Source organism: Piliocolobus tephrosceles, chromosome 5, assembly GCF_002776525.5.
Source record: "Piliocolobus tephrosceles isolate RC106 chromosome 5, ASM277652v3, whole genome shotgun sequence".
Classification (NCBI taxonomy): Eukaryota; Metazoa; Chordata; class Mammalia; order Primates; family Cercopithecidae; genus Piliocolobus; species Piliocolobus tephrosceles.
Window position 1 is genome coordinate 28,249,387 of NC_045438.1, and position 22,228 is coordinate 28,271,614.

General features: G+C 37.5%; 1 protein-coding gene across 1 annotated transcript in view; it reads left to right on the forward strand.

Annotated features, from left to right (window-relative positions):
• Positions 1 to 22,228, forward strand: part of LAMA2 (laminin subunit alpha 2) — a 509,807-nt gene that overhangs the window by 470,785 nt on the left and 16,794 nt on the right. Inside the window, exons 56-60 of the mRNA XM_026454995.1 lie at positions 754 to 874; positions 3,322 to 3,498; positions 8,487 to 8,635; positions 13,954 to 14,130; positions 14,367 to 14,535. Of these exons, the coding sequence (XP_026310780.1) occupies positions 754 to 874; positions 3,322 to 3,498; positions 8,487 to 8,635; positions 13,954 to 14,130; positions 14,367 to 14,535 (793 nt within the window). The remainder of the gene's footprint in view (positions 1 to 753; positions 875 to 3,321; positions 3,499 to 8,486; positions 8,636 to 13,953; positions 14,131 to 14,366; positions 14,536 to 22,228) is intronic.

Below are 22,228 nucleotides of genomic sequence, written 5' to 3' on the forward strand. Positions count from 1 at the left end.
ACATGCCCAGCTACTTTTTTTGGAGGGGAGGGCAAAGACAGGGTCTCACTGTGTTACCTCAGGCTGGTCTTGAACTTCTGGCCTCAAGCGCTCCTCCCTCTTTGGCCTCCCAAAATGCAGGGATTACAGGCATGAGCCACTACACCCAGCCAGTAAACCTAATTTTTAAACATCTGTTTTTAAACTATGTAATCCAAAAGAATGTTTCTTAGACTTTGTTTTACTTAAAAGCCTTAAAGAGATACGTAATATTATCTTATTTTTCAGCTATCTCTCAAGAAAAAGCCTCAAATTAAAAAAAAAAAAAAATCTTTTTCAAGATAAGCATTTTCAGATTTCTTTCTAACTTTTGAGCAAAGTTTTTAAAAACTTTTTGTGGTATAGTTTGTTTATGCTGCCTACACAGTTATCTTCTCTTTGGTGAAAAAAAAAAAACTTATTTCATTACACATATAAAGCATTAATAAGAAGTCAGTTAATTCCTGTACCTCATGTTTAAATGCTGTGGGTGAGATTATTGTTAAAGGGGAGAAGAAGGACTACAAAAAGACTCCTTTTGCAAGATAATATTCACATCCACTTAGACCAACCAGTAGATAATGGAAACCAGAGTTTGCTGGGTACACGTGTGCACAGTTTGATAGACATGTGCCTGCATGTGTCTGCTCCATAAGGCTTCCTTCCAATTGTCAGAGACTATACTGCCATCACCCTAATGATACTGCTTTTGCTTTCCATTTGACTATTCAATAGGCCAGAAGTAAATTTGAAGAAATATTCCGGCTGCCTCAAAGATATTGAAATTTCAAGAACGCCGTACAATATACTCAGTAGTCCCGATTATGTTGGTGTTACCAAAGGATGTTCCCTGGAGGTTGGTCTGTTCTTGACAGTTCTCTAAACACATTTATATCAGATTTCACTTACTTAGTGTGGCTGCTCCTACAAGGATCAGTCTTTTGTTAATATATTTTACATTTCTACTGATCCTACTCTTAAAGCAAGATTAAAGCATTCTCTAAATTACCATGATAAAAAATGGGATTATGAAGTCCCAGAATTGTGATCCAATTTCCCAAATGTGTGTAGCTCTTCATGGCACATATCAGTAATACTAATCTCTTTTCTGTTTTTCTCTTTTTTTCCAACACTACTTTTCCCTTTTCCTCATTTTTGTCATTCATTTTAAATTTATTTTACTTTTATGTGTTGCATATAGCTTTATTAGCAACCTTACATTTTTTCTGGAACCATTCGAGTTTACACAAGTAGCAAGCAGTAATTTACACCATAACCATTAGTGCATAGTCTGTTGTCTACAACCTTGAAGTCTAGCCCCCTTGTCTTTGAAATAACGTAGACTGGGACCTGTGGCAACCAACTCTGCAAAGACTTGTGTTTGACATGCCTGCAAAGTCCTTTGTTAGCTGATATCCTCAGTAACTCTTCTTTGATGCTAAAGCATCCTAGCATTCCCCTATTTTCATTTAACTATTCTGCACTGTTTCTTCAGTTGACACTGACCCATATGTGAGAAAGACCCCGGCCATAGCTCTACTCTCTTAAAATATTGATAAGCAAGAGTCAATGGTCAACAGCAAATATTAGCAAGAATTTTATAGAAACTCAATAATGATGAGCTTGTTTTTAAAACAAAAATGTTAAATATGTCATTCTCATACATTTTAAATTATCCTACTGTAATACAATTATTCATTTCGGCTGCTTCTTCTAATTAAAAGTATCTTAAACCACTCCAATAGAATTAGGGAAATGAAGGGAAAGTGTGGGTAAAGAAAAAAGTGAATCCACCACGTGAATGATGAGGTTTAAAGACTGGAATAGAACTTTCAAGATCTTCATTGTTCACAGCTACAGGCCCCAATTTGGAAATGGCCATAGACACCCACTCTGAGAAGTCTGGGAATAAGAAAAGGGAAAATACATTAAGAACTAAAACTGTAAGGACCCATATTGGCTTCTTAAAGGAAGTTTTACTGAGAATTTTAATCTTCAAAGCCTAACTCTCATTCACATTCAAAAGATATATACATGAGGATGGAAACTGTCCGGAAAATGAATAGCCTCTGCACGTGGAAATTACGATTCCGTAAAGGCATTTTTCAGTAACCAGGAATTATTTTGCAACTAAAATATGAGGCAGAAATTTGATGTGGATAAATATTGAAAAGTCTGCACAGTAGTTTTATCTGAACTATCTAAAACTCCATGATTTGAAAATTGGAATAGAAAACAGATTATACGTTTTACCAGCTCTTGTGTCATTTAACTGGTCTTGAAACACTGTGGGAGGAAAATAGCCTACATTAAAGGATTCTTTGCTTTTACTCCTACAAAATCTAGGACTTTAAAAATGAATATTTTAAGCACTGTAAATTCCTAACTACGTAGGCTTGCTTAAATAAATACTAGCAAATTCATACAGTGGAAAGTCCTCCTGCCATTAAAAGTGATGATCTACATTTACTGAGAGAGTGATATCCTCCACATATGTAAGAAAAAAAAGACATTAGGAATGAGCGTGTCTATCAAGATTCATTTGAAGGGTAGGGAGGAGGAGAGAGGAAGAGGGCAAGGTTATGAAAGAGTGAACGAATGAATGAATGAATGAATTATAGAAAGCTATATGCTTCTGCACAGCTTTGAGGAGATTGAGATGGGGAGCTGATTTTCTCCCTTTTGCACCTTATTTACATTTCTACTTGAAATGTAACCGTTTTAACTTTATACTCAGCAAGGACAATGGTACTATTTTAATTTTGAGGAAAAACTAGACTATGCGGTGTTTGGTTTATTTATTTTTAAGGTTTGGTCTTATCACTGGGGAAAAATGCAGACACAGATAATGGTCATACCCATCTGTAAAACATAAACAATTAAGTGATAGAGTTTATTCAAGAGATACTAATTGTAGTGTTTTCAAGGGAAACTTAGGGAGATTGATAGACATGTACCTGCTTGTGTGTCAGTTTGGCTTAAATCTTTGGTTTAAACAAAAAAAAAGTTATCTAACAGTGATAATCTTCTATATTTAAAATCAAAAGTTCTGGAATAAAAGTAGATGCTATAATTGTGATTTTAACACAAACTGCTTAGTAGATTTGAAGTTATCATATAACTAGAAATAATACTTCTTCAACTGCTCTTAAGTTTTCCATGTAACTGTGGGTTTTCCTGCTTTCTAAAACTATGATCTATTTCATAATCACATTAAGTACATCGACGAGGGTGAATGAGATGGAGAATTTATTTAAATTTTTATTTCTAATGGTGTCTACTCTTCTTTTCCTTTACTCACAGAATGTTTACACAGTTAGCTTTCCTAAGCCTGGTTTTGTGGAGCTCTCCCCTGTGCCAATTGATGTAGGAACAGAAATCAACCTGTCCTTCAGCACCAAGAATGAGTCTGGCATCATTCTTTTGGGAAGTGGAGGGACACCAGCACCACCTAGGAGAAAACGAAGGCAGACTGGACAGGTACCTTGACACCTAGCTGATAATGCATTTTCCCTAATGCTTATATAAAACAGTTAACTTGCTTTTATATCTTTAGTTTTGCATCATTTATTTCTGCTCTTGTCTTGGCTAGCAAGGACTAAACATTCCATTTTTCCATGCTGGCCTCCTATTTCACTCGCATCATCTCCCCAGGACAACTGTCTTCTCTAGGATGTTCCTGTTGATCAATTGCAGGTGCAAAGTCACACTCATATTTGCACCTATATTTCCTATGTGTTTAACATATGCATATGTAAAGAGGACAACTTAAAACATATTCACATTATCTTAATTTCTACTGTCTCCAAGTCCAACTCCTTACCAAATCTGTAGATATTCACCTACGGTCCCTTAAATTTAAATTCCTCTAAGATCAGTTTCCCAGTTGCAAGCTGAAGTGATAGTCTGTTGGGCCTGACTCATCCCATCCTCTCTGGACACAAAGAAGGGCAGAAAATGGACCTGGGAGAAAGCAAGTAGAACACAACCAACACAGACAGGGACAATTGTAGCCCAATAGCATTCAAGGATGTTAAAGCTTAAAGAATATCAACCGGCCAGGTGTAGAGGCCGATGTCTGTAATCCCAGCACTTTGGGAGGCCGAAGCAGGAGGATCGCTTGAGCCCAGGAGTTTGAAACTAGGCTGGGCAACATGATAAGACCCTGGCTCTACAAAAATGTTTAAAAATTAACTGGGCATGGTGGCGTACGACTGTGGTCCCAGCTATTCAGGATTGCTATTCAGCTATTCATGCCACCACACTGTAGCCTGGATGACAGAGTGAGACTGTCTCAAAACATTTTTTAAAAAAGAGTATCAATTTTGCAAGGACATAAACTTTAGTATTTATATCCCCTGTCCATTTGATTATGTTAAAAGCAATCCCTCCAATGCCCAGATTTAAGCATCATACCTCTTATTGCCTTGGTATTCTTTAATACCTTCAGTCACATTTTTTAAAATGTAATTTTGCATTTAATCTAGTTTTTCTCAGTGAAAGGGTTCATAGGAATTACTTTGTCTGCCATGACCAAAAGAACAGAATACTTTATAAATATGTCCTTAAGTATGTACATACCCTTGTAAACCAGATCATGTTATTTGTGATTATGTGTTTTAAAAATCAATTTTAGCATGTGACATTTAGTGATCAATCATATCATGTAACAAACCTTATTTATTTTTCTAAAAAATGCAAAGCTCACACAAAATATTCGCAAATAGAACCCAAAGATGTATAACCACGAGTAATTTGGATTATTTCAGGAATGCAGAAGTGGTTTAATATTAGAAAATCTGAAAATCGGCCCAGCACAGTGGCTCACACCTGTAATCCCAGCGCTTTGAGAGGCCGAGATGGGTGGATCACAAGGTCAGGATTTGGAGAGCAGCCTGGCCAACATAGTGAAACCCTGTCTCTACTAAAAATACAAAAAAATTAGCCGGGCATGGGGGCAGTTGCCTGTAATCCCAGCTACTTGGGAGGCTGAGGCAGGAGAATTGCTTGAACCTAGGAGGCCTAGGTTGCAGTGAGCCGAGATTGCACCATTGCACTCCAGCCTGTGCGACAATGCGAGACTCCAACTTAAAAAAAAAAAAAAAAAAGAAAATCGAAAAATCATATAATCTTGTCAATAGATAGTAAAACATGGTAAAATTTAACAGTCATTGATGATTTTAAAAAGAATACTTAAGTAAACTACGAGAAAGGAACTTCCTTAGCCATCTATTAAAAATAAACTATAACAAGTATTCCCGATTTTAAAAAAAAGACATTATAAACATTTGCCATAAAATCAAGCCCAAGAAATGGATGATTATTTTAACTGCACTGATCTTAGCATAGTAAGAAAAGAACAAGTAAATATAGCACAAGAACAAGAATAAGAACAAATACATAATTTAAGAATCATTATAACAAAATAGGCACAAAGCCTATATGGAGAAAATTATAAAATTTCATTGAATGATATCAAAGTATTTCTCAATGATTATAGTCAATAAATTGGTATAGTCAACATGTTAATGAAGATAGTAAAGACTCAATATTTAAAATATGTCATTTCTCCCCAAAATGATATGTAGATTCAATTATAATAAAAATATCACCTTATTTTTCTGTGAATCATGACAGCTTATTCAAAAATTTCTGTCAAGGATGAAAGTCCTAGAAGAGAAGGATAATGTAGTTGGGGCTGTTCCACCAGATAGCAGCACATTGAAAGGTAGAGTTTTGTATGGTGGAACTATCGTGTTAATTCATGTATAACTGTGCAAATAGGAAAGAGCTGAAAATACACAAGCACAGATGGAAACAGCATTTGACAATAAGTGGCATTGCATTTCATTAAAAAAAAAACATTGAACTGTTCAGTGAATGACTTCAGGGTAATTAGTTATTCATATGGAAAAAATGAAACTAAATTTCTTTTTCATATCAAACCAAAAAATAAGTTCACAATAAATTAAAGTCTTAAATATGGAAGGACAAAAATCTTTAAAATTCTTAGAAGAAAATATACTGGGATAACTTTTGATCTTCAACAAAAGAAGACTTGATCAAACAAAACAAGATTATAAGTGGAACTGCATTAAAATTAAACTTTTTGGTCATCAAACAACACAAAACACAAGCCTTGGTCTGGAAATGTACAGTATGTATAATCTATAAGGAATACAATCCTTGTCCCCAAAAGGGGAAAAGCTCATTGCAGTTTATAAGGGGATATCAAAACATACTGGTTGCTATAGTATTAGAAAGAACAGTATTGGAAAGATGTGAATCAAAGAGTGCCTTTGATCACTGCTGGTAGAAAAAGTAAATTTCTAAAGCAACTTTGGAAAACAATTTGGCACTGTCTTCTAAAGTTGAACATTTGCATACTCTCTACAAACCAACAATTCCACTCCTGGGTACAGACCCAAGTTTTTGCACATGTGCATAATAAGACTTGTACAAGAATGTTTATGGAAGTATTCTTTATAATAGCAGAGAAACTAGAAACAACCCAAATATTCATCAGCTAGAGAACAGAGAGGCAAACTGTGGCACTTTTGCATAACGGGATATCAAGGAATAAGAAAAAGGAATAAATTATAACTAAACATAACGACATAATAAATAGAAAATAAATAAAAATGAAAAATGTGCTATATGATACCATTTTTGTAGATTTGTTATACAAGTAGCACTAAACAACATATTGTTAACAGACACATGTGAATTTCAAAAAAAAAAAATTTTTTTTTTTAAGTAAGGTAATGATAAACATAAAATGCACATTTGTGGTTACCTCTGAGATGGAGAAGCAAGGAGATGGTATTAGAAAGAAACTCATAAGAGATGCAATGGTATTGTTTCTGAAATTTGGTGGTAGATTTACAGGTATTCATTTTATTGTACAGTGTTAATACAGCTTCATCATTTACATGTATATCACTCATATTGTGAAGAATATATCAAATAGTCATAATAAAAATATTTTTGAAGAGTAGAAGGAGAAAAGTGTTATTTTATTTCATTTCTTACTACATATAATAAGCATTAAATAAATATAAAATACAAATGCCTTCTTAAATTTTTTTCTTTATCTTGAAAAATAAACTTTTTTCTCACTATTGCAAATGATAAGCTAGTTATAATAAGAAGACCAGATCAAATATTCTGAAATAGATTTCCACTAAAGGATACTTGATTCCTTCATCATTGCCAGATTTTTAAACACTACCTACTGGCTCCAAATTTCTCCCCCTCAAGACAAAAGAATGAATGTGAATCACCAGCTTTCAGGATAGCGCCTAAAATAAAACAGATTCCTATTAAAACAATTACAATAAGAAAACACTAAGTACTATAGTATAAATTAAGATGACATTTTAGCGTTTTAACATTTTAATAACTCATATCTAGTTTAAAAATATCATAGTATATGCTATCTGAAGAAGGACCCAATGTTAAATAGTGTAAGTCTGATAGACATAATTAGATTTAGATTCAGTGCTGGTTAAATTGACATGTTTTATACTTCAAAGCTAACAGTTTTGATACCCATAGAGTTATTTGTGATTCTGTTCTGCTAAATGGGTTTGATATGTCAAACAATCCATGAGCTAAGGAATTCTTAATTGAGTGAGTAGTTTGTGATTTCCCTTTGACAGATGGTGAGTACTTATCCAGATCCTCAAAATGTTTTGTGGAGGACATGTAACTACATACATGATTTAGTAAATTATTGGAACGTGATGATGTTTGATGGAAACTGTCACTACCACCACAGATGACTCATGGAGAACTGAGCCATCACTGTGCGTCACGTGCTCCTATACTCCACAAGAAAGGAAGAGCACGTGGCATCAGCTCTAGGGATAAGGACTGCATTTAGGTTCCCTGGGGTTCGTGATGGGATATCAAAACCACACTGGTTGCTATAGTAACAGTAGGAAGAAGAAAGTAGACACGTTTGTGGATGAAAATTTATCTTCCTTCTTTCTAAATGTGGGAGGCAGGTTACATGTTTGTGATAGCAATCTATTCCACCAGCTCAGAGAACAAATTGCAGTCTAAATACTCAGAATGCCACAAGGTTGAGAGTCAGTCCTGATTCTCAGAAGCTAGCTATCCACTTGTGAATATAAGGGACAGGGATTTTGTTGACACCCTTTGTCTCCTGATGGGTTTTGTAAGCTAGAGGACAAACGCAAGCACAGCTGTTACTTTCAGCATCACAAATCTGCTTTGCAGAGAACTGCTATATTAATATATCCACTTTCCAGATCATCTCACAAGCAAAAATGGTAACTTATTAGAAAGCTATTTCCAGCTGTTTTCAAAACCATTTGAGAAAAGTCTTAATTTCTCAGGTAAATTCTCAGAGCAGATGAGCCTGTGGTTCTGCTAGGGAATCTCTAAAGCTAAGTCATAAATGAGACTTCTGTTTAATCTTCAATAACCACTTGCCTTTGCAGGCCTATTATGCAATACTCCTCAACAGGGGCCGTCTGGAAGTACATCTCTCCACAGGGGCACGAACAATGCGGAAAATTGTGGTCAGACCAGAGCCGAATCTGTTTCATGATGGAAGAGAACATTCCGTTCATGTAGAGCGAACTAGAGGGTAACAATAGCACTCAAATATTTATTATTGTAACTCAGGTGAACTTCCTTTGCTAGCACCAGTATCCATCAGTATCTGCCTGAACTTCTGTGTGTGTGTACCTACTATGCATTACAAAAGGATACAGTAGCTTAATTCCCTCTTCTTTACTTTTCATACTTCGGGAACCTCATTTGCCTCAGCCCTTATGAGTTCCACCCTTAACATTTCTATTTGTGCAGTTATCTCTACCTTTGGAAAAACCAAATGCATTTTCTGAAGCTATAAATAAGAAAAATCTCTCTCTCTGCCCCTCCTCAAATAAGGCACGCACACAGCGAAACACACAAAAAAGCTCAACTGGAACCAGCAGGCTTTGGCGGCTGCTATCTCGTTCAGGTTCCAAAGCGGTTATGGCAGCTGCTTAGCTATCACAGATACGGAGTGTGGCAGCAGCTGCAGGACCTACTGAGCCTGTTAAGTGCACATCTTGTCCCTGTCCCCCTTCCCAAGGTTTGCAGGGTCCCTGCAGAGTGGCTTCCTGAGGGAACAGAATCAAGGGAGGGGAGGAAAATGACTGCCGCCCTGAGACTGGTCACCTTTCTACAAATCTACCAGAGCGCTTGCCCCCAGCCCTGGGCCTGGGAATTGGCTTCACTCATGCACAAACTGATGACTTTCTTTAGAATGCTGCGATACTTTATACTTACTTTATCAGGAAAGTCATCTGTATTTTTCATCAAAATACTGTATGACAACTCAGAGAGATACTTAGTTTAGAAGAACAATTAGAGAAAAAGGAAACAGAAACCCAGAGACTTCAGGGGCTTCAGACCTCCAAGCCAGCAATCCATTTATCAGACTGAAAACATAGAAAAGAACTGGAAATCCAATTTGATGAGGCGTCAAAACACAGAGGATACTTTTAAATGTAACAAGTATGAATATGTAGCAGTAGTTCGGTCAAGCTGATACTATTCTGCAGTGAAAGACCTACATTTACTAATTACACTCTTGTGGAAAACATTTAGATAAGTAATAAAGATTTCTTACCTTCTAAGTAAATAGCAAAGCTTTCCTCAGATTTTATTATTATTATTATTATTATTATTATTATTATTTAGAGGATTAGGCTTCAGGATGAATTGATACTAAGCATTCATGCAGAATGGCTACTAAGATGTTTAGAAACCATGATTGAGACAAATGAGGGATCAATATTTGGGCAAACTAAGAACTTTTACTAATCTAATAGCCAGATATTGCAGTCCTGGTCTCTGAGGAGAAATGCAAACTGAATGCTCTCATTTGAATCTTAGAATGCTTTAGAATCCTGGTTTTACATGTCTTCTAGATTAGATGTTAGACACTTTGACAAACTTTAATCCTTTTCATTGTGGAAAGGACTTTTTAAAAGATTTAAACTTTAGTCAGGCGCAGTGGCTCACGCCTGTAATCCCAGCATTTTGGGAGGCCGAGGCAGGTGGGTCATGAGGTCAGGAGTGCGAGACCAGCCTGGCCAACATGGTGAAACCCCGTCTGTACTAAACATGCAAAAAAAATTAGCCAGACGTAGTGGTGAGTGCCTGTAATCACAGCTACTCTGGAGACTGAAGCAGGAGAATTGCTTAAACCCAGGGGACAGAGATTACAGTGAGCTGAGATCGCACCACTGCATTCCAGCCTGGGCAACAGAGCAAGACTCCATCTAGGACTCTATCTCGGATAAAACAAAACAAAACAAAATAACAACAACAAAACACACACACACACACAAACATTTAAATGTTAAAGAACTTCAAGAAATAACTGCAGATTTGAGAAATTAGTTGACCAAAATCACTCAAAATGTGTTATTTTGTTGAGAAAGAATTCTGGAATTGCCAAATGCATTACACTGTTGTACCAAGGTGTCCTTTTAACAGGTGCTTCTTCAAGAAGGGCATTTTATTATGCCAACTTCACAGCTGTTGACCATCAATCCAACCTTTATTTGATTAAGTTCAGTATATGGTACATCACTGGAAACTGGTCATTTAGTTAATTGGCCATATAAACAAACAGTTTTGCCATTCATTGTTAATTACAGGATAATATATTAGATATATTAGTGCGTAGCCACTGAACTCTGTGCCAAAACAAGAACACATTTGCTACCATAATGGCTCATTTGCCACTTTAAGGTTAAAATGCCATCTACTCTATAAGCAAGTGCCACATTAAACTGATTAACCAGAGATCACGAGTGACCATGAGAACTTCACCCAGAAACATTTTTTAGTGCTTTATATGCCTATTCTATGGCATGATTTGTGTAACATACTAGACAAAGATGATTTGTTTTAATTGTTCTGAAATAAATGTATGTGAGATCTGTAATAACATCCTTTCATCACAGATGAGAAAATATTAACTAACTTGCTCAAAATCATATACTACAAATAACAGGGTCAGATATTAAATGAGATATATTTGACTTAAATATCTCCATCTATGCATAGCCGATAGATTATTCTTACGTTTTTGTGTGACTATAAAGGTTTATATTACTTAATGTTGATTATGATATATGATTATTAATTTGGAGATATTTGCTTTATCCCAACACTTTTCAGACTATGCATGTCAATCACCATTTCTTTTCCTAAAATCCTGGACAAAATGATAGCTTTAATACCACCTCACAAAATAATTGGATTTTTACCAAACTGGGGGCCAAGCTTCTCAAGAAGCTCTTTCTCCCTTGCCCTCTGCCTCTGTCTACCCCACCTCCCTCATTCTCTTTCCCTTCCACCCCTTTGTCTGGAAAAATCTCCCTTTAGTCACTTTGGTATCTAATTTCTTGGCACTCCAGTGACTTCTGCCTCTTATATCTGCTTTGACCTCTGATCCTTCTCCTGGCATCTGCCTTGGTAGCCAGCCGTTCTTACTGGACAAAAACATTAAACCCTAAGAGCGTGAAGTAGTTACTTAAGCAAACAGGACAAGCAAATGAGCTGAGTTTTTCTTCTGGGAAAGCTGTCTTCACACAGGTACAGAAATAGGCTAAAGGTCAAAAAGTAGGGGGAGATATTTTAGGAGTCACTTGGGGTTTCCAGAATAAGATAGAGATTTTAACACTGAAACCTAAATATTTTCTTTCTTAACATCCAAAGTATGTTCAAACAGAAAAAAGATTAGATTTTATTTATTATGTAAATTACAAATGCTAGGACACTTATTTCTCTTAATATCTTCTTCCAAGTATGCAATCCAATTGATATGCTTTTTAAAAAAAATCTTAAACCCATATTCCAAACAAATAAGAAATAGGGTATAAGTAATAAGGTAATTATGAAACTCTAAGAATCGGCCATTGAAACTGTAAAAAAATAAATAAATAAAGCTGACCTATTACAATCCTAAAGTAATACAAAGTTTAATATACCTTTTTGCACATAGTAGGCCCCAGTAAAAAGCTGTTAAATAAATACTTTTAAAACTGGAAAACACACCAGAATCATAATGGACTTATTGACAATGTCCTTCTCAATGAAAACAAAATAAATGATCTCGATCTGATGCTCCTAAAAGGTAAAATATGAGCAGGATTTAGATATAGTTTTCTAGCAATGCCCTTTTTAAGTAATACAGCTTCAGGGGAATCCCTTAATTAATATTTTCCACTGTTTGAAGTAGGCATTTTTATCTCCATCTTATAAATTAATGAAATGGACCTGAGCGTGATTAAATAACTTGCCCAAGGTCACAAAGCTAGTAAGCTTCCACACTAGTTAGTACTTAATTCCAGTATGTTCCTCCTGAAAGCCCACACTCATTCTCCATCACCACCCTGTGAACTGGTTTAAAAAAAAAAAAAAGGTGGGTCACCATGATGGTCCTTGTGGCAGAACCACACTACAAAGAGAGGCTACACCATAAAGAGGAAGGCCTCTAGCTTTTTAAAATTCTAATCAAGAACAGAGATTTACTCTCCTTGGACAATCTTTAATAGAGGCTTATATCCCTCATTAAAACCCTTAGGATCCCTGTGATATCATGTTGCTAAGAGGCTGCTTTCAGCTAAAGGGGAAAAAGGGTGTGGGGGAGGGGCTTCTCAATGAGTCACACATACCCGGAAGTGAGTGGTTTTCTGAAATTCTCATCTCAGAAAACCACCGACACTCTTAGCAAGGAAGCTGAACCTCCTGGGTTTTGCCAACACATTTTTCCATAGTTTGGTAAAGAAAGAAACCTCAAAAGTATGTCATTTTCCCCGTATTTTCTCTTTGAAACTAAATTTTACCGGTGCCTTCTTCACCCCCTTAACAGTGACATTTTGAGCCACAGCAAAATCCATTTTTTGTCCCTTTCTCTTACTTTTGAATTCTCTTGCTTGTAAAGTGCCAATTCAGAGCATCTTTACCCTGGCTTATTGTTTTTTCCAGTTCTACATGTGGTTTTTCTTCATAAAATCAAGTAAGAGGGCACTTTAGGACTGAGGTTTCCACCCAAGTACTTTGGTTTTCTCTCCACATATGAAGTAAGCTTTCAGTAATCCATTCATGATCCTCAGGCTAGTGACTAATGCTTATGACTAATAGCACCGTGATGACTGTTAAGACCGAAACTCAAAACTTGCTTCCGGAACAAAAGAGAAAATGCCTTTGGTCATTTTCATCAGAACTCTTTGTCTCCTTCTGATTCTTGGCCCAGGGTTCCAAGGACTGTTGTAAACAAGTAGCATGAGGTTCTCAATTAGCAGTGTGTGAGTTACCTCTCATAAGCAAATTAGGGAAATTAATGAAACAGCCACTAAGGAAAATCATTGCAAGGAACAATTAGCAGGGTGTTCTTGCCTGCCTCTTCTATTCAAAAGCCATCAGCTACATTCTTTATAAAATGTGCTTTAAGTGTTTGCTGTTGATTCCTGCAATCTAAGCTCTCAGGAGGATGGTTTGTTCCCTAGCAAGAAGATAATAGCCAGCACAACCCAAGAAAGACCCCACGCTATGCTAAACCCGCCGATCCTTATGCAATTAGACATTACTGCACAGTACAGAAGCCTCAGTTGTCACAACCTCATGTGTTGGGCTGCACAGTGCTGTTGTCAACTCCACCAGAGGCTAATGTTGCAGTGCACCATGACCTGGTTTCAGTAAACTTTCAGGAAGAGTGAACGAGGGTGTCACGGGACGAGATCCTGAGAACAGCGTTTGCTTAGTGTAGAATTCCTAACCATCCAATTTTGGTTCCTTTAAAAGCTATGGTTGAGAGGGGTGAAGGGTGGCAGGAAAGAATTTGATTTCCAACTGTATTGAATGAGATGTGATTTATACTTATTTTTAATATTTTATCAGCATCTTTACAGTTCAAGTCGATGAAAACAGAAGATATATGCAAAACCTGACAGTTGAACAGCCTCTTGAAGTTAAAAAGCTTTTCGTTGGGGGTGCTCCGCCTGAATTTCAACCTTCCCCACTCAGAAATATTCCTCCTTTTGAAGGCTGTGTGTGGAATCTTGTTATTAACTCTGTGTAAGTGGATTTCCTCATTACTGCTACTAATTCTTATTTTTAATTTTCGGTATCAGGGTCCCAATGCATCTACATTGTCTACAGCTATGCAGGGGAGGAGGGAAACAATGAGGATCTTCCATTTAGACAGAGAAAAGCACACTGATGGACTTAAAACGGCATGCAGGGATCGGGCTTAATTTTAAGGAAGCAAAAAAATGAAACTAAAAAAGTCTTATTTTATTACATTCTATTAGCCCCATGGACTTTGCAAGGCCTGTATCCTTCAAAAATGCTGACATTGGTCGCTGTGTCCATCAGAAACTCCGTGAAGATGAAGATGGAGCAGCTCCAGCTGAAATAGTTATCCAGCCTGAGCCAGTTCCCACCCCAGCCTTTCCTACACCCACCCCAGTTCTGACACACGTAAGTGTTTATATTATCCCCATTGCTTTCTAATTTTTACCTAGTATTCTGAGTCATTTCAGAAGGAAGATTATTCAGGATATCTGGTACACTCTGCTATTAGAATTGAAGGAAATATAACCTATCAAAACCTATTCTTACATCTTTGTTGAATGACTTACCTATACTTCCTCCTTTAATTTTGTTTACAAAACAGTACATTTTCAGTTGAAATGTTGAAAAACACAGAAATATCCAGAATGGAGAATAAAAGCCACCTATAATACCACGACAGAGGCAACCATTTGGTTTCTAGGCCCTTTTATCTGCATAGTAGATGTCCTACCGCCATACAATTTGGTGTCCTGTTTTTAGAAACTGTTAATACACCACTAAAACTGTTTCTAGGCCGGGCAGGGTGACTCACGCCTATAATCCTAGCACTTTGGGAAGCCAAGGCGGGCAAATTGCCTGAGCTCAGGAGTTAGAGACCAGCCTGGGCAACAACGGTGAAACCCCGTCTCTACTAAAATACAAAAAAAAAAAAATAGCCTAGTGTGGTGGTGTGTGCCTGTAGTCCCAGCTACTCAGGAGGCTGAGGCAGGAGAATCGCTTAAACCCGGGAGGCAGAGGTTGCAGTGAGCTGAGACCACGCCACTGCACTCCAGCCTGGGCTAATAGAGTGAGACTTCGTCTCCAAAAAATAAAAATAAATAAATAAATAAAAACTGTTTCTAAACATCATATAAATGTGTATGTCTAACATGATTTTAAGTATTAAGTATATATACACACAGACACACCACTATTTATAGCATTGGAGGTCTTATAGCCTTGATTAGAACATGGGCTCAAGTCAGACTGCTGGTGTTCAAATCCCAGCACTGTAACCGACCATCTCTGTGAATTTGAGAAAGCTACCTAGCCAAGCTATTTCTCAGTTTCGCATCCAAGTACTAACCAGGCCCAACCCTGCTTAGCTTTCCAGATAAGAAAAGATCAGATGCTTTCAGGGTGGTTTGGCCGCAGACTATTTCTGTATCCTCATCTGTCAAATGAGGATATTAACAGCACAGACATCAAAGATTTTTATCAGAGTTTTAAAAGATAATGTTTGTTAAATGACTCACATATACTGCACGTTTAATAAATGGCGTAAGTACTATCTAGTAATGATAAGAATTAGTATTTTCACCAGCCCAGGGCTAAACAATTTTCATTCAATATATATGTAATTCTCATAACGGCTCTGTAAAACATAGTCTTTCTATTTTTAGTCGAGTTAATAAGAATTAGCTATCTTAAGTAACCAACCCACTCACATCACTAGTAAAAGGCAGAGTAAGAATTTGATTCTAGCGAGTCAGACTCCAAAGTCTGACTCCTTATCTCTGGAACACTCTGCCTTTCCAGTTTCTTCTACTTTTAATAGACCATGGTAGGCTATTGAGAGTGTTTCCAGTTTTTTACTGTTAGAAACTATACTCTGATGAGCTCCTCTATGCATCAAACTTTTTCATTATTTCCAATTATTCTTTTTTTTTTTTTTTTTTTTTTTTTTTGAGACGGAGTCTCGCTCTGTCGCCCAGGCTGGAGTGCAGTGGCCGGATCTCAGCTCACTGCAAGCTCCGCCTCCCGGGTTCACACCATTCTCCTGCCTCAGCCTCCCAAGTGGCTGGGATTACAGGCGCCCGCCACCTCGCCCGGCTAGTTTTTTTGTATTTTTTTTAGTAGAGACGGGGTTTCACCGTGTTCGCCAGGATGGTCTCAATCTCCTGACCTCGTGATCCGCCCATCTCGGCCTCCCAAAGTGCTGGGATTACAGGCTTGAGCCACCGCGCCCGGCCTATTTCCAATTATTCTTAAAACAAATAAGTAGTTAGGAAATTACAAGACCAAAAGATGAATATGTCTAAGGTTTTCAATACACATACCTGAATTGCTTCTTCCACAGGCTATGCCAGTTTACATTCTTACCGCCAATACAACAAAGATGGTCACGGTCACTACGCTCTTGACAGCTCATGTGCTGCGGTTGTATTCCATACCAGTAATGGGTGGGAAATGTTGTCTTGAGTGCAGATCTGGAAAACTCTTGAATATCTCATTCTCTTCCTTAGTGTCCACGATGGAATTGGTTAAGCAATGTGCTCCTTGCACTAGAAATATCTATTCAATGAGAGGCCAAATAACCATCATTCAAGGAAACTGGTTATTCACTCCAAGCATCCTTTCATCCTTTGTAAAATATGGATATTTCACCTACCTTGCCTACCACATAGAGTTATTATGAAAAATCAAATGGGATAATGTATGTGGAAGTTCTCTGAAAACTGAAAAAAGCATACCCACATAGACAATCTGAGGAATCCCTGCATTTAGTGAATAACTACTATGTGTCCAGTACTCTGCCAGGCATTTCCTATCTGTTATTTCATTTGATCTCCACACTATTAATCGTCTTATTTACATTTATTTATATTGCCGGAAGTATGATATTTTACAAAGGAAAATACCTAAGATCACACAGCTAGCAAGCGGAAAACCATCAGTCATGTGGGGATTAGTTCCAGGTGTTGATTTCATCCTAAGGCATTCCTGAGATCTGCCACATGGATTCCAGAATGTTTCCTCAGCTCTTTTATAATTCAGCCACAGGCTAGATCTTTGCTTAGCAAAGGTAAGGTTAATGGTCCTCCTCTTCACCCTTATATACCTGAAAATCATGTGTTTCTCAGACTCAAGAATGCATTTTCAATTGAAGAATTAGAAAACATCGTGAGTTGAATGAACTTTTTTGAGCTTGGATCCTAATGTCCACTTATAAAAATGTTTCTACGAGAAAACAGAGCCTAATTTCTAAACAACTAACTTAAAAGTATAAAGTAAAATTGGCAAGAGTCCTAACGATCGTCTGGTCCAATCACCATCTTAATGCATGAATTCCTTTTATATGATACTTACAGCCTTTGCTTGAACACTTCATTGACAAGATTTTCCAGTGTTATGACAAGGCAGGCTCGAGTTGTTAGAAAGCCGTTGGTTATATTGGGGTAAAACTGAGTCCCTAAAACTTCTATGTAATGATTGTGTTTCTATAGGCAAACACACTTTATTATGTATTCTCTAGCATCCCTTCAAGAATTTGAAAATAGCTAAGTCTTCTCCTTCCCTAGGCTAACCATTTCCCTAGTTCAGGTATTCTTTGTATTACCTCATTTCTAATTGTTATCCCCTCCATGATCAGCATTCTTAAATTTGAAATATTCCCTTCATAATATGGCACCTACTACTCAAAAGGAAGTCACCAGCTCAGGGGACAGTGGGACCCCTCCCTCCCTTAATTGTTACCGTATTTCTACTAATGCACCTAAGAATGTTTTAACGTTTTTAATAGATATAATGCTACTAATTCCTAATTGGGTACCTTATTCAATCAAGCAGAACCTCATGGACCTTCTTATCTATCACGAGAACATCCTCCAGGCAGGTATCTCAACCTGTGCTGGTTTGGATTTTTAGGGATAACCCTGCCGGCCTCCATGGATCACCTTACTTTTCTAAGTACTTACACAAACTTCATTTTATAGGGCCTCTCAAGCACATTTTTCTGTGGTATTTAGAGATCACACTTTTTCCCTTTTCCTCAAAATAAGATACTTGCCCATCTGGGAATGGAGATTTTTACTCATTTAAGGTTCTTTTTTTTTTTTTTTTTATAACCTTCTGTTCTAATTTCGATTTCCATTTCCTCTCAGCAGTGTATGTTTTAACTTATCCGAAAACAGAGCATTCCACTTAGTAGATGAGACAGAAGCAAAAAGTTGAGTAGCACGCCAAATTGGTTGGTTTAGAAAGAATCACCGAACATTAGAGCTAGAAGACACCCTAAAGATTCCAACTCTTAACTTGCACATGAGGAAAGAAAGCCCTCAAACTTACAGCATGGCCCAGGGTTACCAACATGAGCAATAGTTGGAACTAAAACCCAGCTATCTAAATTCCAACTGCTATTTCCCCTTTTTTTTTTTTTTTGAGACAGAGTTTCGCTCTTGTTGCCCAGGCTGGAGTATAATGTCACAATCTCGGCTCACTGCAACCTCTGCCTCCCGGGTTCAGGCAATTCTCCTGCCTCCGTCTCCCAAGTAGCTAGGATTACGGGCATGCACCACCACGCCTGGCTAATTTTGTATTTTTAGTTGAGACTGGATTTCTCCATGTTGGTCAGGCTGGTCTCGAACTCCCGACCTCAGGTGATCCTCTCGCCTTGGCCTCCCAAAGTGCTGGGATTACAGGCACAAGACACGGCGCCCAGCCTATTTCCCCTTCTTTTGCACATTGTAATTATTTCCGACTGTGCGGTCAGAATTGGATTTTTTAGAACTTTCCATCTCTATTAATTGTATCATATTTTAGAGTTCAGATCATGGAGCCACACATATCTTCTGTTTTAATTTGATTCCTTTCTTATGTTCTTTTTTTTGTGTAGGGACAAAAGGGTGTCTTCTTTTTAAAGGTCATTAAAAGTTAAACGTTTTACAGTTTATTTTATAACAAATATTTATTAAGCATCTACTAAGTGCAAAGTTGAATACGATATTATCATTGCTGGTCAGGGAAAAAGAGAGAGAGCTGCTTTTTCTGCCATAGCCCTCCCACTTTTATTGCATGATTTCTGGCAGGTTACTTGTCCTTTCTAAAAGTAAAATAATTAACGGACAAATAAGGATAGTAATACCTTCCTTCTAGGATTACTATTATGAGGGAATAAATTATACATTTTATGCAAAGCACCCAGCACCATGCCTGGCTCAAAGTAACATTCCATCTCTCTATTTATTCTGGTGTTAGTTTAACTTCCGTGTTTCTTTAACTTAATTATTCTAGTTAGTTTAACTTTTCACACTTTTAGGGTGGGTGACAGGTGCTGGAAAAAAAAAGGGATGTGGTGAGTATTCAATTTTTAAGCAATTCCAAACCCTTTAATTGGTTTGATATGTAATGATATATGCATTGTAATGATGTGGTTATTAAATAAGTCCTCCATAATTTTCAATTCTCACCATTTTCCTTTTTTGTATCAGACTTTAGATTTTTTTTTTTTTTTTTTTTTTCCTTGCTCTGTCGCCCAGGCTGGTGTGCAGTGGCACAATCATGGCTCACTGCAGCCTCAACCTCCCAGGCTCAGACAATCCTTAAGCCTCAGTCACCTGAGTAGCTGGGTCTACAGGTGCATTCCACCGTGCCTGGCTAATTTTTGTATTTTTAATAGAGACGGGATTTCGCCATGTTGGCCAGGCTGGTCTCGAACTCTTGGGAGTGATCCACCTGCCTCAGTCTGCCAAAGTGTTGAGATTACAGGCATGAGCCACCATGCCTGGCCCAGAATTTAGATTTTTAAGAGTTATTTAAGAACTAAGACTTAAAAGTTAACTCCTGAAGTGAGAACTGCCTATTTATGAGCTCCATATTTGTGCTAGCACAGTTGACAGAAAAGATCTCCTATTCTCAGTGCCCTTCTTTTTCTTCTTTACACGCATCACACCCAACCCTGCCAGCAACTTACAGCATGAGGACAACATTCACTATACTACAGGGCAATGTAAGAGTGTCTTGAGAAAGCTCTGCCCTGTGAAATGGATTATGTCAATCTTATGATTAATTCATGTTGAACATGCTAGATTAAAGAGCATTTCATGCATATTATCTCATTTCATAGTATGGTAGCTTGTCTTCTCTTTATACTTCTCTCTTATTCTTTAGCCCATTCAGAGCTAGAGAAAACATTTCTACGTATTCTATTTGTGGATATTTTTCATGGAGGATGGCAGGAGGTAGAGGTAGATAAGAGGCTGAACTTCAAGTATTACAGAAATTTGTTGACATGTGGAAACGTGACAAGTTCTCTGCAAGCATGTGCACTGTTTTGACCAAGTCTTTTTAACAAGGATAGCTTGTGTGGATTTGTAGATAATGAGCTAGCTACATTCTTTTACTTGAATGTTATTGAAGAGTTCAGCTGTAAACCTCACAGTTTAAAATGTGAAAACTAAGAAAAACAATACAAGTAGCCATGGAGAGTTCCTGTACTGATGAGGTCTCTTTGGGATTTGAGGAAAAGAAGTGAACAGAGAAGGAAAGAATAGAGGAAAGGAAAGTGATTTCCCTAGGAACTTTAGTGCTACACCTTTAAGAGCTAAGTACAGTCAAGGCCAAAGGGTAAACTGATTGGATACTGATATGTATTTAAAGAGAAAACATACATTTTTCTGTTTAGACATTAATGTATAAATATTACTGTAAATGCCCAAGACCCAGCAAAAGAGCTTAAGTGCAGTGTTAACAATAATTCAGTTTCTCAATAAACATCTTGAGTAGGGCTTTTATATTTTAGAAGATTAAAGTCAGTGCTATAAAAAATATCTTCCACTTATTCATCCATAAAGAAAATCAGGACAAATAAGCATCAGATGTGATTTTAGCCCACATTTATTAGGGGAATTATTGACTCATGAAAGAAGAAAATTATGCAGTTTCTCTGATGATTCATTGTTTGGTGCTTTCAAGAACAAAGATGCCAGTTTTGATAAATGCAACATAAATCTCTGCTCAGGACCTAGGAAATTCAAGAGATGCTCATCAACGAATTATACGCACTCCTGAATCTAAGAACTCATTTCCAAATGTCAGCCACCAATCTGCAGATAGAAACGACCATTGCTTTATTCTGACCTGAAGTTAAATAAGTGACGGTGTGAGGGTGAAAACGTTTTGGCCCCATTACTAATTTGGTGCACTATCTACTTCCCTAAACAAGGCTTTGGGAAGCGTGGCTTCCTCCATAATTATTCCCAACCATGTCACTGCTGTAATCAACAGGTGCACCACCACGCTAGACTCCCCAGCCAAGTCCTGTCTGCCTACAACTTGTAACCTGCCAAGCAAAGGCAAATGAAAAACAAGCCTATCTGTCCTCCTTTCATACCCCATTTTCACTATTATCTATTTCGAGTACTTTAAAAAGTCCCCACAAGGTGGCAGAATTGTAACACGTTGAGATTGATGAGCCTCTACTGAGACCGTGAATTTTTTAAATTATTATTCTTGTTTTAACACATTTGAGAGATTAGTGTGTCCAAAACAACACAGGTAAAGCATCATGTCCGTAGGGATGAGGATGCCTTCAAGTATACACTAGCTTAGAAAAGGATGATTCATGTTGCAATGACCATTCTTTAAAAGTTCCTTAAAAATTACCTCATTAGATGTTTTCTCTTACCCTTTTGTCTTAGCTTAGATTTTAATGGCAAGCAGAGTTGAAAACATCCTTAATGCCAAGATCATTTATATTTATGAGCAAAGCACGGGGCAGTGTCTGTTCCATCTCACTTGTTCCCCCTTTAAAAAGCTAGAGGGAAAAAGGAAGCTTGAGCTGCTGAATGAGCAGCTCCACCCACTGTGGAACATGAGGCAGAAGGAAGAGAAGAGGAAGCAACACCGGGCAAACCAATAAACTGGTGCTGCCCTGATTCCATCATGTTTTTTTCTTTTGGAGACAGGTTCTTGCTTTATTGTCCAGGCTGGAGTGCAGTGATGCAATCGTAATTCACTCTAACCTTGAACTCCTGGACTCAAGCGATTCTCCTGCCTTAGCCTCCCAAGTAGCTGGGGCTTTCAGCATGCAACAACATGCCCGGCTAATTTTTTTTTTTTT